The sequence below is a fragment of the Microchirus variegatus genome, assembly GCF_963457635.1.
Source record: "Microchirus variegatus genome assembly, chromosome: 8".
Classification (NCBI taxonomy): domain Eukaryota; kingdom Metazoa; phylum Chordata; class Actinopteri; order Pleuronectiformes; family Soleidae; genus Microchirus; species Microchirus variegatus.
Genome location: NC_139809.1, coordinates 16921302 through 16940137, shown reverse-complemented (window position 1 = coordinate 16940137; position 18836 = coordinate 16921302). Strand labels below are relative to the sequence as shown.

At 38.5% G+C, this 18836-nt stretch overlaps 1 protein-coding gene across 1 annotated transcript in view; it reads right to left on the bottom strand.

Annotated features, from left to right (window-relative positions):
• ppfibp2b (PPFIA binding protein 2b) overlaps nt 1-18836 on the bottom strand; it is a gene marked incomplete at both ends in the record, with an annotated part of 61709 nt that overhangs the window by 6057 nt on the left and 36816 nt on the right. The window contains 20 exons of the mRNA XM_083894233.1: nt 908-1096; nt 1221-1346; nt 3283-3405; nt 4098-4186; nt 4293-4404; nt 4625-4775; nt 5810-5929; nt 6017-6152; nt 6472-6504; nt 7619-7651; nt 8170-8296; nt 8692-8752; nt 8837-8902; nt 9706-9770; nt 9884-9969; nt 10282-10357; nt 12449-12510; nt 12984-13016; nt 13117-13228; nt 13925-14017. Of these exons, the coding sequence (XP_083750359.1) occupies nt 908-1096; nt 1221-1346; nt 3283-3405; nt 4098-4186; nt 4293-4404; nt 4625-4775; nt 5810-5929; nt 6017-6152; nt 6472-6504; nt 7619-7651; nt 8170-8296; nt 8692-8752; nt 8837-8902; nt 9706-9770; nt 9884-9969; nt 10282-10357; nt 12449-12510; nt 12984-13016; nt 13117-13228; nt 13925-14017 (1893 nt within the window). The remainder of the gene's footprint in view (nt 1-907; nt 1097-1220; nt 1347-3282; nt 3406-4097; nt 4187-4292; nt 4405-4624; nt 4776-5809; nt 5930-6016; nt 6153-6471; nt 6505-7618; nt 7652-8169; nt 8297-8691; nt 8753-8836; nt 8903-9705; nt 9771-9883; nt 9970-10281; nt 10358-12448; nt 12511-12983; nt 13017-13116; nt 13229-13924; nt 14018-18836) is intronic.

Below are 18836 nucleotides of genomic sequence, written 5' to 3'. Positions count from 1 at the left end.
CTAACTGTTGATGGACACTCTCATAAAGTGTTGTGTGATGAAGAAGCTCAAGACACTGTGTTTGTTTGAAACTCATTTTTATTTCTGTTCCTGGACAGGTTCTTCACAGCAATCAACATCAAGACAACATGGCCGACAGGGACTGGAACCCTCATGGACAACAAGGTTCCAGTGCAGTGTTGGATCAATGTTTGAATGGAGGAGATCTTCACCTCATGTCAAGGTGGTAAGAAGTACGTGTGATGACTTGTTTGACTGAATGTTGAAGTCACCGAGAAGACCAAGGTCTGGCCATTTCCTGGGATGTTTGAGTGGAAGACATCTTGTTCTTCCAAGAAATCACCAAGTGTTTCTCATTCCTGGTCTTCACGGACCACACTTGGATATTTCAGATGATGCCATGCTCCAACACACATGACTCAAATGGTCATCAAGTTCTGCCAGCGCTTGACAATGACAATCTATTAATTTGAGTTGTATATTGGAGCACAGCAACATCTGAAACACAAGTCTGGTCCCTGAACCAGGATTGAGAAACACTTGGTGATTTCTTGGAACAACAAAATGTCCTCCATTCAACATCACAGGAAATGGCCAGACCTTGGTCTTCTTGGTGACTTCTACATCCAGTCAAAGAAGTCTTCCCACTTACTTCTTACCACCTTGACATGAGGCTAACATTGCTAACTGTGTCTCTGTGCTTCAGTGTAGACGAGCAAACGCTTCATAAACTTTAGCCAAAATAAAAGCTGTTTCACAGTGACATGAAGCAGCAAACACATGGCTGCTTCTACACACTTAGAGTTTCTTCACAATACAGCAGACACAGGTTCAGTCTGTGTTTAACAAGAATGAAGGGCTCTGACATTAAGCTGATTAACACACTGAGACCATTTATTTTCCTTACCTTGACTTTGGCTGTGATGCTGAGCGGAGCATAGCCCACAGCCTCGGTGTACTCCCTCTTCTCCTGCTGAGCCTGAGCTCCCACCAGACTGTCAAAGTTGGTGTTCAGGTGACGTCTCAGCAGGGTCTTCTGAGGAGGGATGTTCAGCAGCATGGCCAGAGAGTCCGAGTTAAAGCGAGGCTCCAGGATCTACCAGAGGAGAAGAGGATGTTAGACAAAGTAGAGAGCTGTTTGACTAAATGTTTCTGTTAAATGACACAAAGAAACCAGGAAATATTAATCTATTAACTCATTCATAGTTTCCTGTACTTACGATCAGGCCTCCGTGCACACCGCTGCCCCTCAGGTTCGGTGCGTACTCTGCCAGGTCCACAGATCTCAGCCACTCCATGACCCGGTGGTTGGACCATTGGACCACTTCACTGGGAGAGAACTGGCTCTGAGACACAAAATTAAACCCCAGACATGGTTCACACACAGAAATGGGACACATTATAATAACTGTCTCATGGTTATTTGCTTTCAACAACCACTGGATTTGCATTTCACAACCATGTCTGTCCTGACTTCTCTAACTTTTTGTGGGGAAACAGACTGATAGATTGACAACCAATGACGCTTTTCCATTACTCTGGTACCTCCTCAATGTGGGCGGAGTCATCATAGTACAGTTGCTATCTCAACGTCCACCAAACTCCTCCGTTAAAGATTCATATTTTAGGGGATTTCCTTTGCTAAATATTAACGAACATTTGTGCTTTCAGGGATTTTTACGTCTTTCTTAAAACCACACCCTGTTTAAGGCAAACGTTTCATTTAGACACGCAAACACTGAATGACTAAATAATTCAGCTTTTCAACCGCTAATGTTAAAATACAGTGGCATACAAATAGATTTGCGTAACTAACCAAACAAAAGCTTTTTGACATTCCTCTAGGAACCACAAGAGGGAGCTTGCATACTACTGGTCACACATGTACTTTGAGAACAACATTTTCCATAAATTTGAATTACAGCAAGGACACTATGACAATTCTGATTTTTGCCACTTCGTTTCACCATTAAACTTTGACCAGAAACGATGATTACTTTTGCTTTGTGAGTCACTCACTCCCCCACACCAAATCCCATAGAGAAAATCATACATTTTACACCACTGCACACAGGACTTCCATCCACTGCTGCCTCCATCAGTAAGTTCAAATGTGTAATTTTTGTCCATTTCTGTTTGAAATTCTTCATTTAGATTAACTGCAGTGACACAAACTGACCACACGAGGCAACAGCACACCCGCAGCTGCTGTGTCCCTGTGAGCTAAAATAACACACTTTCTATGGAGTTTGATGCAGGAGAGCAGGGAAATAATAAATGCTGTATAACAGTAAAGTAAATCAGTGAACATACTCTTAACATATTATAAACTCAGGCAGGTGTAAATTAAGTCTTACGCTAGCTTTACACGACAACGATCTGAACACAAACCGCAAAAGTGGCGTCGCATTCCCACTTTTTATTTCACATTTAGACGAGCGTCTTTGGGTGGAAATCTGCATGCACACGGTTTCACACACAAGTGTGAGCCCTCATACTTCTGCGTCGTGGTGACGGATATTAGCTGCAATTTCCCGCCCGATCAGTAGGGGTCGCTGCGCAAGGTTGTTGTGCTTCTGGCTACAGTGAGCAATGGCGTCCAAGACAGAAAGACTGTTCCGTCACTTTTCTGTGTGACGGAACGCAGTTTTAAGATAATTTGAGGCGAGAAATTGGCCATTTAGACTCCACACACATGCTGTGTGTGTTAAGATATGACGTATTTATAGTTTGGCAGCGACGTTGTCGGCAGTGATCAGCTCCGCCTCTGTGGACGCTCAGTGTGCACTGTGAGCCGGCACAGAGCAGCTTCGCTCGGCCTGTCCTGAGGACGAATCGCAGCTCTTGCCGTCTCCGTTGTCCCTTGACGGCGTGACGGACACTTAAAAAATATGTTGTGCAGTTGGAGACGAAGCAGAGGATTCTGCGTAACCTACGCAGAGCACTTTATGCAGGAGTATAAATTGGGCTTCAGACGGGAACGCGATGGCAGAGCGTTTTTAACATTTCCACTGTGGAGGGTGGGTTCATTTTTTTTGCGTTTTAAGCCCCAAAAACGCCGTCGCCATCTAAACGAAAGGCACATCTGATAAAATATTTTGTCGGTTTCACCCGGGAGTGTTGTCGTGTAAAGCCAGCCTTATGATAAGAGGCTGACGTGCTTTTTTCCCCCCCTCATGTTTTCAGCATTTAACACGTTTCTAAGTTACGTTACAAAACATTTTGTTTTTTTTGGCCATTATCTTCTCTTATCAAACTCTCTTAAAAAGGGCAGATTCTTACCTCAGTGCCGGGCCGGCGTTTGAGGCAGTACGGGTTGAACTTGTTGACGTGGAGGACGTGAATGGCACACTTGATGCTGAGGTGGTGGAGCTGACTCGTCACTTTGAGGGATAATAAGTCGTTCTGGAACAGGAGGAAGAAAAAGGTACAAGAGGCCGAGTCAGACCCAAGGATTTGTCGTGTTTTCATAGTTCTGCGTGTAACAGATTACAGCTGTGCTCACTCTGCTCAGTACAAGTCCAGAAAAGCAGCTACAATCTTAACTGCGAGCAGGGAAACGATGATTTTAGCAGAGTTACAGAAGGCTCACTTCATAAATATCAATGTCGACTGAAGTGAACACAAACTTAAGAATATATCTGCTGCTTTATTTCACCTTTACACAGCCTTTTCTGCCTGAACACAGAGGTTTGTGTTGCTGTTTAAACTGCTGACTCCTCCTCCTCCTCCTCCTCCTCCTCCACACCAAATCCCATAGACAAAATCATCATTTTTACATCTCATCGCAAAGGACTTTTTGATCCACCACTGCCTCCATCACAGACTTCCAATGTGTTATAACTTATTTTGTGACGTCGTCTGTGTTTAAAATCATTTTGTTCCGAGTGACATCTGTGACACAAAGTGGCCACACGAGGCAGCACAAGACAGAAGCTACTGTGTCGCCCGTCAGCTAAAATCGATGATTTTCTCTGTGGACTTTGGTGCAGGAGAGTGAGCATTTACAAACTAGGGCAAACTTTGATGTTTGACTCAATTGTTTCTGCTGTTTACGCCACTTAAATCATGATTTAATGTGGTTTAGTGAAACTCACCACAGTGAGGTAGCGCAGCATCTGTCCGTCCACTCTTCCTTCATTGAACTGATCTTTGTACTGAGGCAGACCAATGTCGTCAAGCCAACCTGCCACACAAACGAACAAACACACACACACATTTTACATTTTTACATCCACATTGGAAGTTCTGCACAGTTTGTGTTTGTCCGTTAAATCTAGTCCTGGACTTACGAGTGACCCAGATGTAATCGAGCTCTGCCGACTTCTCGGCCTGTTTGCTGCTAATCGTCTTGGTGGCTAACTGCAGCTTCTTCCTGTGGAGCGGGTTCTTCATCGACAACTCCTGTACAAACAGAAAAATATTTTTTTTTACACGAAGCTTATTGGAAATCAAAATGACCACAGTGAGACACGGAGGCGTCAGGGTGGAAAATCGTTGACAGGCAAAACTAAAGTGGACGAGCGTTACTGAGCCACGAGCAGACGGGTGGAACTGACAAGGGACGGAGGGAAGATTCATCTGTCAGGTAACATTAAACGTGTGTGTGTGTGTGTGTGTGTACCTTCTCCAGGTCGTGAGAACTCGCCGACAGTAGCGTCTGACCGCTGCTGACCCAGTGGCGAGCAGAGATGCCGTACTGGCCCAGTCCCACGTCTTCCAGCCAGTCGCACACCTGCTCCGTGCTCCACTTGGAAAACGGCATCTTCAGATCTCTGACATGGTGAGATCAAGACATTTCTATTTTTTATTTTTAATGGAGTTGTTGTATGAGGAAGTTGACACATTGTCAGCGCCCCCTTGTGTTGAGAATTGGTATCAAAACTACAAGGTACACAATACAATAACACAAACAACATTGGTCACATAAGTGACAAATAAATTAAAGATAGCGCTACAACTAAAATAATAATAATAATAAAATAAAAAACATATATATTTCAAAAAGGGAAAATTACCAGAAATGTAAGCAAATATCAAAGAGAAAATCAAAATTTTGCTAATTTTTGTTTGTGAATAAAGATTTTTGCATATAGGATAACAAAGACAAGTTTGAGCTCATTTACAACAAACTACAAAAATAATGATTTTAGCCAATACTTTTTACACAACACTGTTTTCTTTATCTACAACAATTTCCATTAAAATACATTTGAAGGAGAATTTGATTATAATTCTTATTAAGCCTTGACATGGGTCAATGAGTGGCAGAAACATTTACTTTACACATTATTTTGTTTGCAGTGTCAGATTTTAAATAAAATATGTAAAAAAAAAACAAAAAAAAACACTCACACATTTGTTCCTCGCGGCAGAAAATGTCACCTTCCCAAAAACTGCTAGAAAAAATATTACATATTTATTCAGGCTGAAATAGTTTTAAAAGATGAATACAAGATAAATGAAATTTTTTACAGCAGTTTTTGGGAAGGTGACATTTTCTGGCCTTAAGGACAAATTTGTCAGGATATTCAAATGATCTCTTATGGGTTAAAGTGATAATTGTGTGAGACACCGACTTCCTGCATTATCCTGCCTTTAGACTGCATGTTGTACCTCAGTGACACAAACTGACCACACGAGGCAGCAGTAGACCAGCAGCGTGTGTGTTCCTGTGCGCTACAAATGCAGATTTTCTCTTTCTCTGAGGAGTTTTTGTGGCTGACGTGTGTTTTTCGCAGCCATGTTTTCAGTGTTTTCAACACTTTCACAAATCAGAGAAATCACTAACACATGTAACTTTGTGTACCTGCTGTTTCCTGAACGGGCCAGTCGTGGTCCAGCTGTGGCTCTGAAACCTCCCCTCTTAAACTCTCCCAGCTCTGAGTCGTGGACCTGGACAGGACTGCCCGACTGGCTGCGACGTATCCTGGAGACGACACAAACGATGTAATCTCACAGAGTCACAGATGCTGTGGTGGACACATGTACCTGAGAGTCTCTCTTCAGCACGTACTTCCCCCACAGTTTCCTGATGCCTCTGTGGCTCTTCCTGTTCTCCGGCGAGACGGGCGACTGTTGTCCAGAGTCCACTCCGGAGCTCAGAGGAGACTGATCCGAGAGGATGAACTCATCCAGCCTCTGTGGATGCCCTGAAGAGGTAAAAAAGAAGTACATCACGTTTTCAGTGCCTCACATAACTTTAACTCTTAAGAGAACCTTTTAATATCCAGACACATTTGTCCTTAAGGGCAGAAAATGTGACCTCCCCCCCCCCAAAAAAATGCTGTACAAACATTTTTTTATTTATCTTTTCAAACTAATTCAGCCTGATTAAGTATATTATATTTCTTACAGCAGTTTTTGGGAAGGTGCCATTTTCTGCCACGAGGAATAAAAGTGTGAGTTTTTTTTTTTTAATTAACTAAAAAACACTGCAATACATTCAACATTCTACCACGTTATACCCACCAACATCACAGAGGTCATGTTTCCCAGGAGATCCTGAGGCAGTGGGAGGTTTAGCAAAGCGACAGCAGAGTGAGTGAGTGGACAGAAATCACAAGCCAGGATTAGGATTAGTCAACACCCTGTGTGTCCACATGCAGTACATGTTGTTGTTTACTTGATCAAAGAAACGCTAGCAGCAAATGCACATGTCCACGCCTCAGGCCGGTGTCTTGAAAAACTGTGTGTAAGTCCATGCCACGAGGTGGCAGAATGCCGCCTTTCAGCTTGTTGGAATAACGTGTACGTGTTTTCAGCCTGGTTTTAGTCAGACTTACATGTTAACACGCTTTTCAAGTCCGACTTTAGTCGGACTAACATGTTTTTTAATCTGGTTTTATTCAGACCAACATGTTTACACATATTTAAAGTCTGGCTTTAGTCGGACTAACATGTTTACATGTGTTTTAGTCGGACTAACATGTTCATACATATTTTAAGTCTGGTTTTAGTCGGACTAACATGTTTACATGTCCGGTTTTAGTCGGACTAACACATTTACACATTTTTTAGTCCGGTTTTAGTCAGACTAACATGTTTACACATATTTAAAGTCTGGTTTTAGACAGACTAACATGTTTACACGTCCGGTTTTAGTCAGTCGACACAACAGTTGATTTTTTTTGTAACTTACTTTTCTAACTGAGGCTACAAAAAGTTTACTGTGTGCTGTGGAATTGAAGTTATAGTTTATTGATATTTGTTTGTTTACTGATTGTATTTAACGTGCTGCTGTCAGAGACGGGCTGAGCTGGATGAGGCAGCAGAAAATGGTGGCTGTCGGGTTACGTGGCTGTTTGTTTACTTTCTAATCCAGCTGAAAGTGCTCACACACCATGGACATGAAGCCTTCACCCTCTCACACCTCTCTGAGATTACACAGCTGCTTTAAGCCGAGGCTCTGCGTCGTGTGTTCGTGCGTCTGTGAACGGTTTAACGTGAGAGAGCTGAACATCGTCACCAGCTCTGAGTTATGAGGCAGGAAGTCCTGATAATCCTGACGGAGATCCTCCGTTAAAACCGCCGCTCACTGTGACGAGGGATTAAGTTTTAACTTGTGTGTGTGTGTGTGTTTCCTGTGTTTGTCTGTGTGACTGTGAGAGTTCAGTACCTAAAGCTGGAGCACTGGCACTCCTGCAGCGGACTGTCACCAGAGAGCAAAACAAGACAAGAGAGCAGGGAGGAGAGGAAACAAGGAGACAGAGAGGAGGAGGCAAGGAGACAAGAGAGGAAAACAAGACAAGAGAGCAGTGAAGAGAGGAAACAAGGAGACAGAGCAGGAGTCAAGGAGACAGAGAGAAGGAAACAAGGAGACAAAGGGGGAGACGAGGTGACAGAGGAAACAAAGCAACAGAGATGAGAAGATGAGGAAACGGAGAGTAGGAGGCAAGGAGGCAGGGGAGAAGATGAGGACACAGAGGAGGAGGCAAGGAGACAGAGAGAAGGAGGCAATGACAAAGAGGGAATTGGAGGCGAGGAAACGGAGGAGACAATGACAGAGAGGAGGTAAGGAAAGGAAACGGGGAAGAAAGCAGTTGGATCAAAGTTAGTCGACAGAGTTTACACACTGTGAGTTTGTGTTATTATTCACTTCTGTTCTTCCACATGATAAAATGCTGTCAATCCCGTCAGATTAGGGATTATGGAACAGCAGAAACTCACTCAGTCTGTGCTCGTGAACAGGAGACAAATAATCCGAGTCTCCGTTCAGCTGCTGCTTCCTCTGCTCGCTGTTTTTACTCAGTTTCCCAGGAAGAGTTTGGTATTTGCTCAACTCCAGGTGAGAATTCTGCAGCAGACAAAAACTTTATTAACAACGATGATATTAACACAAGTCCTGCTGCAAGAATTAAAGGAGCAGTGTAACATTCAGCAGAGGTTAACGGCAGAAACAACTAATATGTGTGTGTGTGTAAAGCAGAGGGTTAGCTGGAGGTCAGCTGATGTGAGGTCATGCAGCAGTTCAGCAGTTACCTCTGGCCCTACATCTGAGTCACTGTCGGCAGGCTGGATCTCTACAGTCTGTAGCACACACACAGCCAGAGTTAGCTCGCACAAAAGCTAATCGTTATTTCAGAACGCAAAGGTATCAGTGCAGATTAATAAGCAGATTAATAAGCAGTTAAAGTGGTTTCTGCTCCTGGCCTTCGTGGCTCTGATGGTTAAAATAACAGCAGAACAAACCTTTTTTAAAGATCCACTCTGTAACTCCTCGAGACTGCTGGACAATAACCTGCGCTGATGCCTGAGCACAAAAAAACACCAGTGTTTAAACTTTAAAACATGAAAAAACATGATGACGTCAGGTCATGTGACACCGCAGACTCACCACGACCCGTTAAAGAAGCTCATGTCTGTCATGGACGCCAGAGACACGTCCATGGAGTTCTGGCTGCTGCAACAAATCAGATCAAGTATGGAAATAAAATAAAGGTAATGATGAATTAAAGCGAATGCTTTAGTGGCATTAAAAACTTTATGTTGTTACTAAGAGAGTAACAAAGTTAAATCTGGTACATTTTAGTAACACCAAACAAAGTCAAAATAAATACTCAAATATACATCGAAAACGTAATCTACTAGAATAGTGAAAAGTCTTCTAAACTAAATTAAATAAGTTAAGTTAATAAATACAAACAAACTTAAAGTTGAACAGAGAAAATAATAAAAGTATTTAAACTATGAAACTTATACAATTATAAACCACAACATAAAAGCCAGACTTAAAAAAAAAGGAACACAAAATTAAAAAAATTCTGAGATTGAAGTCAGAATTAGGATTTTTAATACAATGTTTGAAGTCAGTCAGAATTCTGAGAGAGAAAAAATATGAGTCAGAATTCTGATATTAGGAAAAAATATTCTGAGATTAGTCAAAATTCTGAGATCAGGAAAAATATTCTGAGATTAAAGTCAGAATTGTGAGATTAGGAAAAAATATTCTGAGATTAAAGTCAGAATTGTGAGATTAGGAAAAAATATTCTGAGATTAAAGTCAGAATTCTGAGAAAAAGAGAAGATTCGTGCCATTTTATTTTATTTTTTAAATTTTGATTCCAAATGTGTTTTTTTTAATTATTTAAAAAAAATGTTTTTATACATGTGGCCCTTATCCTAATCCTAATCCTCGTCTGTACAGACTAAATGATGACTGATAGTGAGTTATGATGTGACTGTGTGTGTGTGTGTGTGTTTTACCACATGTCTCCTTCCCTCTGGTAAGGAGAAGACGACAACAAGAGTGGAGGTCCTCGAGAAAACTTCTACACAGAGACAAAAACATCACTGACTCTCACAACTGTGTGTGTCGACTTGTATTTACATGTTATTGTGTGTGTTTTTCAGGGTGAAGGTAAAGTGTGTGTGTGTGTCTGACCTCTGAGCGTGGCAGAATATCAGAATGTGCTTTGTGTGGGACGCCTCTGACTTTCAAACTGCTGCTCAGCTCCTCTTCACTGCTTCCTGGAAGATAAAATTAAAAATTATAATAATAATAATTTATTAATCTGTTTGAGGGTCTTTCTTCAGCTTCTTCTATGTGAACATTTTCTGCTTTTCTTTGCGCCGTATAACAAAATGTAATGAAAACTGAATAATTTCAGGTTTATGGACAAAACAAGATGTTTGAAAACATCATTATTTCAGAAATTGGGAAAAAATAATCAATATTTTCTGACTGAATACCTTGATCAATCGAAACAATGACTGACAGATTAATTTAGAATTCAAATAAACCTCATTATTCTATAATTTCCTGGCAGATTGTGTACGTACCCTGTGTGAGAGCCATGACCTCCCTCAGCTGTCTGTACTGAGAGAGCAGGACGGTCAACTCCTCGATACGACGGTCCTGTCAAACAGCAAGTAAATCAGTACAATTATAATTTAATCAAAAGTATACGTATAAAGTATGTCAGTGAGGAAATAAACCAGCTCTGAAACTGGACATTTATTTACAGGAAAACTTCAGAAATCTTTAGCCAAAAGAAAACACCTCTGACATTAGCTTTAGCCTTTTCCCACACACTTTTCCTGTCATTTCAATATATATTTATGTCAATTACAACATTTGAACAACATAAAAAGGGAGGGAAAACTTAAAGGTCCCATATTATACCCTATTACCCCCAAGTTAAACTAGTTCCTGATGCCCTAATGAACATGTCTGTGTCATGCTTTAGTCAAAATATCATAAGGATGAAGCACAATAGCAGTTCAATAACTCTGCCAAAACAGCCTTTTTCAGAACGCTCGGTTTTGTGCCTGGTCATTTACATGTAAATGAGACCCAGGTAAACACATCCACTGCTTCCAGGGGAGTGTCGATCTAACTTACTATCCACAGCCATACTGTCGCCACTTATCACCTATTGTCATGCACCGTCGTCCCAACACCCGCTCCATATACCCCATAGTAATGTCCGTTGTTACTGCGTTTCACCGTAATGCATAGAGTGACCATGATTTTGGCTTCTCGCGATCATAAAAACATTAGAATCGAAGAAAAACGATTAATGCGTGGCGCGGCGTGTATGTAAATTCCTATGCTAGAAAAACACCTTGAATGCACCAGTGTTAATGCTGCTGCAAGTGACGTGTGTGGATCAATAATATGAGGAGAGAACGTGGAAACACGACAGAAAGGCAGCCTTTGGTTGAGAAGAAATGTGGGACAACATCTACATATTTCTACAGTGCTTTCGAACGCGTGCTCACCATATTATTGATCCACACGTCACTCGCTAACTGCAAGCACGTAACTGGTGCGTTCAAGGTGTTTTTCTAGCATAGGAATTTACATACACGATCAACAACAAAGGGCTTGTGAACATTTTTTTCATAAATAAAATATATCCACTGGACACACGTCCTCTGAGGCTAGAAGTTTGTGTAAAACACTGTGCTTCGCTGTGCAGCCACTCTTCCTCCCTCGCCTGCACTCTCGTATTTCACAGGGACAAGTGGGAGCTACGGTGGAGCTGTGAAGTACTCTGCCTGGTGGGGTGCCAACATTCACGGTGAAATGCTCGCTATGTTGTCATTCCGAGGGAGGTTTAAACATCGCGTGTTTTATCGCCTATACTTACACTAAGTGGAACCACTAAAACAAGACGAGTCTTGTTTTTTCACATTTTGGGGACTGGTATGGCCCCCTGAGTCCCAAATATCAGTACTAAAATGATTAAAAAGTTGATTTTGCACAATATGGGCCCTTTAAGCTGCTGTCAGCGATGTGATCTTTTGGCTAACTTCCTGTTTCTGACATTAGCTAAAAATTAGCCAAAAACAAGACAACTTGCTAAACGTTAGCCAAAAAATGTGACACCTCTGACAGCACCTTTAGTTTGTTTTTCCCCTGTGATTTAAATATTTCAATGTGATTTACAATTTTTCTTATTTACAGGAAATGAGTGTGGGGAAACTACATCTATTGGCTAAATTTGAGCTAACTTTCTTTCTGTATTTGGTCACTACTGCTGGCTATCACTGAGTCATGCTAACACACAGTCTGTTAGCATTTCTACCACCGCAGCCACACAGAGAAAGTGGATTATTAGCACAGGAAAAATAACAGAAATACCAGATATATATAACTGTTTGTTAACTGTTTGCGTGAGAATAAACAGTAGATTTAACCTATTGTTTAAACACAGAAAAGTGACTCAATATCTCAAAATCTCCATATTTTTCTTAAGTGTATAGATTTTTGTCCTGAAATATCGTTTACAAAACTACTTTCATTAAAAGAACAACAACAAACTTTTACTAATTTATAACATATGAAGCAAAACTCAGCAATTTCACCAAAGAATAATGAGAAACACTAGCAAAACAGGATTAAAACCTGTTTTTGGACCAGTGGGGGCTGTATGTTTTCACATTTTTGTACAAATTTCCAATTTTGTGTGCATAAAATGAAGAAAAACCCAATATAATTTACCTTTTCATCATTTGATGCCAGCAGAGACTCCATCCCCGCTTTGAGCCTCTGGTATTCCTGGTCTAAAAGACGAGAAGGAGAACAGAGCAGTGAAGGGTTAAAACTCGACAACTCTACATCAGCGTGTTGTCTGATCGGAGCCTGATGTTGAGCACAAATGGACACGACAGCTTTCATGACACGGAACCAACAAGCAAAACAAATACAGAGTGACGGCGTGACGACAGCGTGACCTGAGACGCTGCAGCTGTTTCATGAAGGCATTTTTTTTGTTTGTTTGTATTGTTTTGTTTTTACACAAAAAAAAATTCACAGGATTTTAAATGTTCACAGATTTTTTGATAAAAAAATGTTCACAAGATTTTTTACCAAAACATTTTAAAGGTTTTTTCTGGGCTGTTTTTAGGAGATGTTTGGTTGTTTTTTTTTACATAAAAAAAGTCAAAGTTCATGATCAACAGGCTGTGGTCCGATTTCAAAGCAAACATTTAAAGAGGCCACAGACGCGTTTCACAAACAGCACAGCATGCCTTACATTTGTTAATCAGCTGCTTGATATACACCTCCTCTACAGCAGAGGGCAGCAGAGAGGAGAGAGAGAGGGAGACGTGTTGGTTAGTCGTTGTACAGTTTGTACGTTGTATGATATTGTATGTTGTTGTACGTACCTCTCTGTGCGTTGTCGTTAGCTGAGCCGTCTCTGGCCAACAGCTGTGTCTGCAAACACTCGATCTCTGCGTCTTTGGAGGCGAGAAGCTGCTGCAGATCTGAGATTTCTGTCTGTGGATGACCAAAGACCAGAGTGGGTGTCAGTGAATGGTGTCGCTCTCTCAGGTTAGTTAAGACAAAGACAAAAATTTCAAAAATGTAAATTTGTTCAAAATGTTGTAATTTGTAAATTTACAAAATGCATCAAACTGATTTCTTTCTGCGTCAGGAACGTTTCTCTGACTGTCTCTAATTCTCACCTAGCTCATACTAACCTATGACTTTTTTGTAAAATTTTGGTCAATTTTGTTTTGTTAAACTTTTTTGTAAAATTTTGGACGAAATACTAAACTATGACTTTTTTTGTCAAATTCTCTAAAGTTTTTTTTTGACTTTTTTTGCCATATTTTTGACAATTTTGTTTTTACATTTTTGTCAAATTTTGGCCTTTTTTTTACGTTTTGTCAGAAATGTACATTTGTTCAATGATTTGTAAATTTTACAAAATTCATCAGAATGATTTCCTTCTACATCAGGACTGTTCTCTGACTGCCTCTGTGTCTTTTCTTTTTTCAAATGTGATATTCCAAACAAAAAATCAACGATCACAAGACTGACAAAAAAAACGAGGATCAGGAGGAAGAAGAAGGAGGAGGAGCTGGAGGTGCAAAATAAGGAGGAGGAGGAGGAGCAGTGGCGGAGATGAAGGAGTGATGCAGAGGAGTCGGGATTAATCAGAAGAGGAGGAGAAAGAGGAAGAGGAGGCACCTGTGCGCCGCGCCAGCGCTCCTCCCACTGCTGCTTCTCCAGCTGCGTGTGCTCCACAGTCAGCTTCAGGCTGGACAGCTGAGTCATGAGCGACTGGTAACACACATGGAGAGAGTAAGAGATAGAGAGCTGGAGAGAGAGAGAGAGAGAGGGTAATGACAGGGTGAGGTTTTTTCAGAGATGTGGAGAGAGAGAGAGAGAGAGAGAGAGAGAGAGAGAGAATGGAAGAGAGGAAGTCGCAGAGAGAAAGAGGGAAAGAGAGAGAGGGGTTAACAGACGAGAGGAGGAAGCAGTGTGAGCTCAGAGGAAAAAAAAGCAAAGACACTTTGACCTTTGACCTCCTTCAAAATCGAACGGCGAAACAAACAAAATACAAAAGCAGAGCGATGATGATTAAATAACAGTGATTAAAAGCTGTGCTGTACGGAGTCTGAGACATAGTCACTTATTTAGTTGTTATTCCAGTTGTGTTTGGTACATGTAAAAAAATAAAGGTTTACAGTTATCGTCTTATTCTGCTGTTTAATCAGACGTGAAACAATCACTGTGTTCTTCTGGGGTTCGTGCATTATTTCACAGCGTTTGCAAAGAACTTCTCTTTGTCCTCCAACTCCAACGTCCAAAATTTGACAAAAAAGTCATAGTGTAGTATGTCTTCCAGAATTTGACAAAAAAAAGTCATAGTATAGTATGTCGTCCAAATTTTGACAAAAAAGTGATAGGTTAGTATGTCGTCCAAAATTTGACAAAAACGTCATAGGTGTCCAAAATTTGATTAAAAAAAACCGGCATACTACGGTATTTCGCTCAAGATTTGACCATTTATTTTGAAAAAAAAAATTTGGTCCAAAATTTTACAAAAACGACATCCTATACTATGTTGTTCCAAAATTGACAATATTTTTGAATAAGTCTTTTGGTCCAAAATTTTACAAAACCTTCATACTTCGTCCAAAATTTGATAAAAACGGCATACTGCGATATTACGCTCAAGATTTGACCATTTATTTGAAAAAAAAAATGTGGTCCAAAATTTGACAAAAACAACATACTATACTATGTTGTCCCAAAATTGACAATATTTTTGAAAAAGTTTTTTGGTCCAAAATTTGACAAAAACGTCATACTACGTCCAAAATTTGATAAAAACGGCATACTGCAATATTTCGCTCAAGATTTGACCATTTTTTTGGAAAAAATAATTTGGTCCAAAATTTGACACAAATGACATACTATACTATGTCGTCCCAAAATTTACAATATTTTTGAAAAAGTTTTTTGGTCCAAAATGTCACAAAAACGTCATACTACGTCCAAAATTTGATCAAAAAAACGACATTGTACGCTATCATGCTCAAGATTTGACCATTTATTTGGAAAAAAAACTTTGGACCAAAATTTGACAAAAACGTCATCCTACATCCAAAATTTGATTAAAAAAAACTATACTATGTCGTACCAAAATTTGCAATATTTTTGAAAAGATTTTATGGTCCAAAATTTGACAAAAACGTCATACGTCGTCCAAAATTTTATAAAAACAGCATACTACGCTATTACGATCAAGATTTGACCATTTATTTGGGGAAACAAATTTGGTCCAAAATTTGACAAAAACGACATACTATACTATTACTTTTTTGTCATATAATGGACGACATACTATACAATGACTTTTTGTCATTATATTGGACGACATACTATACTATGACTTTTTTATCAAGTTTTGGACGACATACATGACTTTTTTGTCAAGTTTTGGATGACATACTATACTATGACTTTTTTTGTCATATAATGGATGACATAGTATAGTATGTCGTTTTTGTCAAATTTTGGACCGAATTTTCCAAATATATGGTCAAATCTTGAGCCTAATAGCCGTTTTTTACAAATTTTGGACGTAGTATGACGTTTTTGTCAAATTTTGGACCAAAAAACTTGTTCGAAAATATTGTCAATTTTCGGACGTCATAGTATAGTATGTCGCCCAATATAATGACAAAAAAGTCATAGTATAGTATGTTGTCCGAAATTTGACAAAAAAGTCATAGTATAGTATGTCGTCCAAAATTTGACAAAAAAGTCATAGTAAAGTATGTCGTCCAAAATTTGACAAAAAAGTCATAGTAGAGTTTGTCGTCCAAAATTTGACAAAAAGTCATAGGTTAGTATGTCGTCCAATATATGACAAAAAAGTCATAGTATAGTATGTCGTCTAAAATATGACAAAATAGTCATAGGTTAGTATGTCGTCCAATATAATGACAAAAAAGTCATGGTATAGTATGTCGTCCAATATAATGACAAAAAAGTCATAGTATAGTATGTCGTCCAATATAATGACAAAAAAGTCATAGTATAGTATGTCGTCCAAAATTTGACAAAAAAGTCATAGTATAGTATGTCGTCCAAAACTTGACAAAAAAGTCATAGTATAGTATGTCGTCCAAAACTTGACAAAAAAAGTCATTTTATAGTATGTCGTCCAAAATTTGACAAAAAAAGTCATAGTATAGTATGTCGTCCAAAATTTGACAAAAAAGTCATTGTATAGTATGTCGTCCAATATAATGACAAAAAAGTCATAGTATAGTATGTCATCCATTATATGACAAAAAAGTCAGAGTATAGTATGTCGTCCAAAATTTGACAAAAAAGTCATAGTATAGTTTGTCGTCCAAAATTTGACAAAAAAGTCATAGTATAGTTTGTCGTCCAAAATAATGACAAAAAGTCATGGTATAGTATGTCGTCCAAAACTTGACAAAATAGTCATAGGTTAGTATGTCGTCCAATATAATGACAAAAAAGGCATAGTATAGTATGTCGTCCAATATAATGACAAAAAAGTCATAGTATAGTATGTCGTCCAATATAATGACAAAAAAGTCATAGTATAGTATGTCGTCCAATATAATGACAAAAAAGTCATAGTATAGTATGTTGTCCAAAATTTGACAAAAAAGTCATGGTATAGTATGTCGTCCATTATATGACAAAAAAGTCATAGTACAGTATGTCGTCCAATATAATGACAAAAAAGGCATAGTATAGTATGTCGTCCAATATAATGACAAAAAAGTCATAGTATAGTATGTCGTCCAATATAATGACAAAAAAGTCATAGTATAGTATGTCGTCCAATATAATGACAAAAAAGTCATAGTATAGTATGTTGTCCAAAATTTGACAAAAAAGTCATGGTATAGTATGTCGTCCATTATATGACAAAAAAGTCATAGTACAGTATGTCGTCCAATATAATGACAAAAAAGTCATAGTATAGTATGTCGTCCAATATAATGACAAAAAAGTCATAGTATAGTATGTCTTCAATTAAATAATGACTAAAAGTCATAGTACAGTATGTTGTCTGAAATTTGACAAAAAAGTCATAGTGTAGTATGTCGTCCAATATAATGACAAAAAAGTCATAGAAAAGTATGTTGTCCAAAATTTGACAAAAAGTCATAGTATAGTATGTCGTCCAAAACTTGACAAAAAAGTCATAGTATAATATGTCGTCCATTATATGACAAAAAAGTCATAGTATAGTATGTCGTCCAATATAATGACAAAAAAGTCATAGTATAGTATGTCGTCCAATATAATGACAAAAAAGTCATAGTATAGTATGTCGTCCAATATAATGACAAAAAAGTCATAGTATAGTATGTCTTCAATTAAATAATGACAAAAAAAGTCATAGTACAGTATGTTGTCTGAAATTTGACAAAAAAGTCATAGTGTAGAATGTCGTCCAATATAATGACAAAAAAGTCATAGTATAGTATGTTGTCCAAAATTTGACAAAAAAGTCATAGTATAGTATGTCGTCCAATATAATGACAAAAAAGTCAAAGTATAGTATGTTGTCCAAAATTTGACAAAAAAGTCATAGTATAGTATGTCGTCCAATATAATGACAAAAAAGTCATAGTATAGTATGTTGTCCAAAATTTGACAAAAAAGTCATAGTATAGTATGTCGTCCAATATAATGACAAAAAAGTCATAGTATAGTATGTCGTCCAAAACTTGACAAAAAAGTCATAGTATATGTCATCCAATATAATGACAAAAAAGTCATAGTATAGTATGTCGTCCAAAATTTGACAAAAAAGTCATAGGTTAGTATGTCGTCCAATATATGACAAAAAAGTCATGGCATGGTATGTCGTCCAAAATTTGACAAAAAAGTCATAGGTTAGTATGTCGTCCAATATATGACAAAAAAGTCATGGCATGGTATGTCGTCCGAAATTTGACAAAAAAGTCATAGTATAGTATGTTGTCCAATATAATGACAAAAAAGTCATAGTATTGTATGTCGTCCAAAATTTGACAAAAAAGTCATAGTATAACATGTCGTCCATTATATGACAAAAAAGTCATAGTATAGTATGTCGTCCAATATAATGACAAATAAAAGTCATAGTATAGTATGTTGTCCGAAATATGACAAAAAAGTCATAGTATAGTATGTCGTCCAATATAATGACAAAAAAGTCATAGTATAGTATGTTGTCCGAAATTTGACAAAAAAGTCATAGTATAGTATGTCGTCCAAAATTTGACAAAAAAGTCATAGTAAAGTATGTCGTCCAAAATTTGACAAAAAAGTCATAGTAGAGTTTGTCGTCCAAAATTTGACAAAAAGTCATAGGTTAGTATGTCGTCCAATATATGACAAAAAAGTCATAGTATAGTATGTCGTCTAAAATATGACAAAATAGTCATAGGTTAGTATGTCGTCCAATATAATGACAAAAAAGTCATGGTATAGTATGTCGTCCAATATAATGACAAAAAAGTCATAGTATAGTATGTCGTCCAATATAATGACAAAAAAGTCATAGTATAGTATGTCGTCCAAAATTTGACAAAAAAGTCATAGTATAGTATGTCGT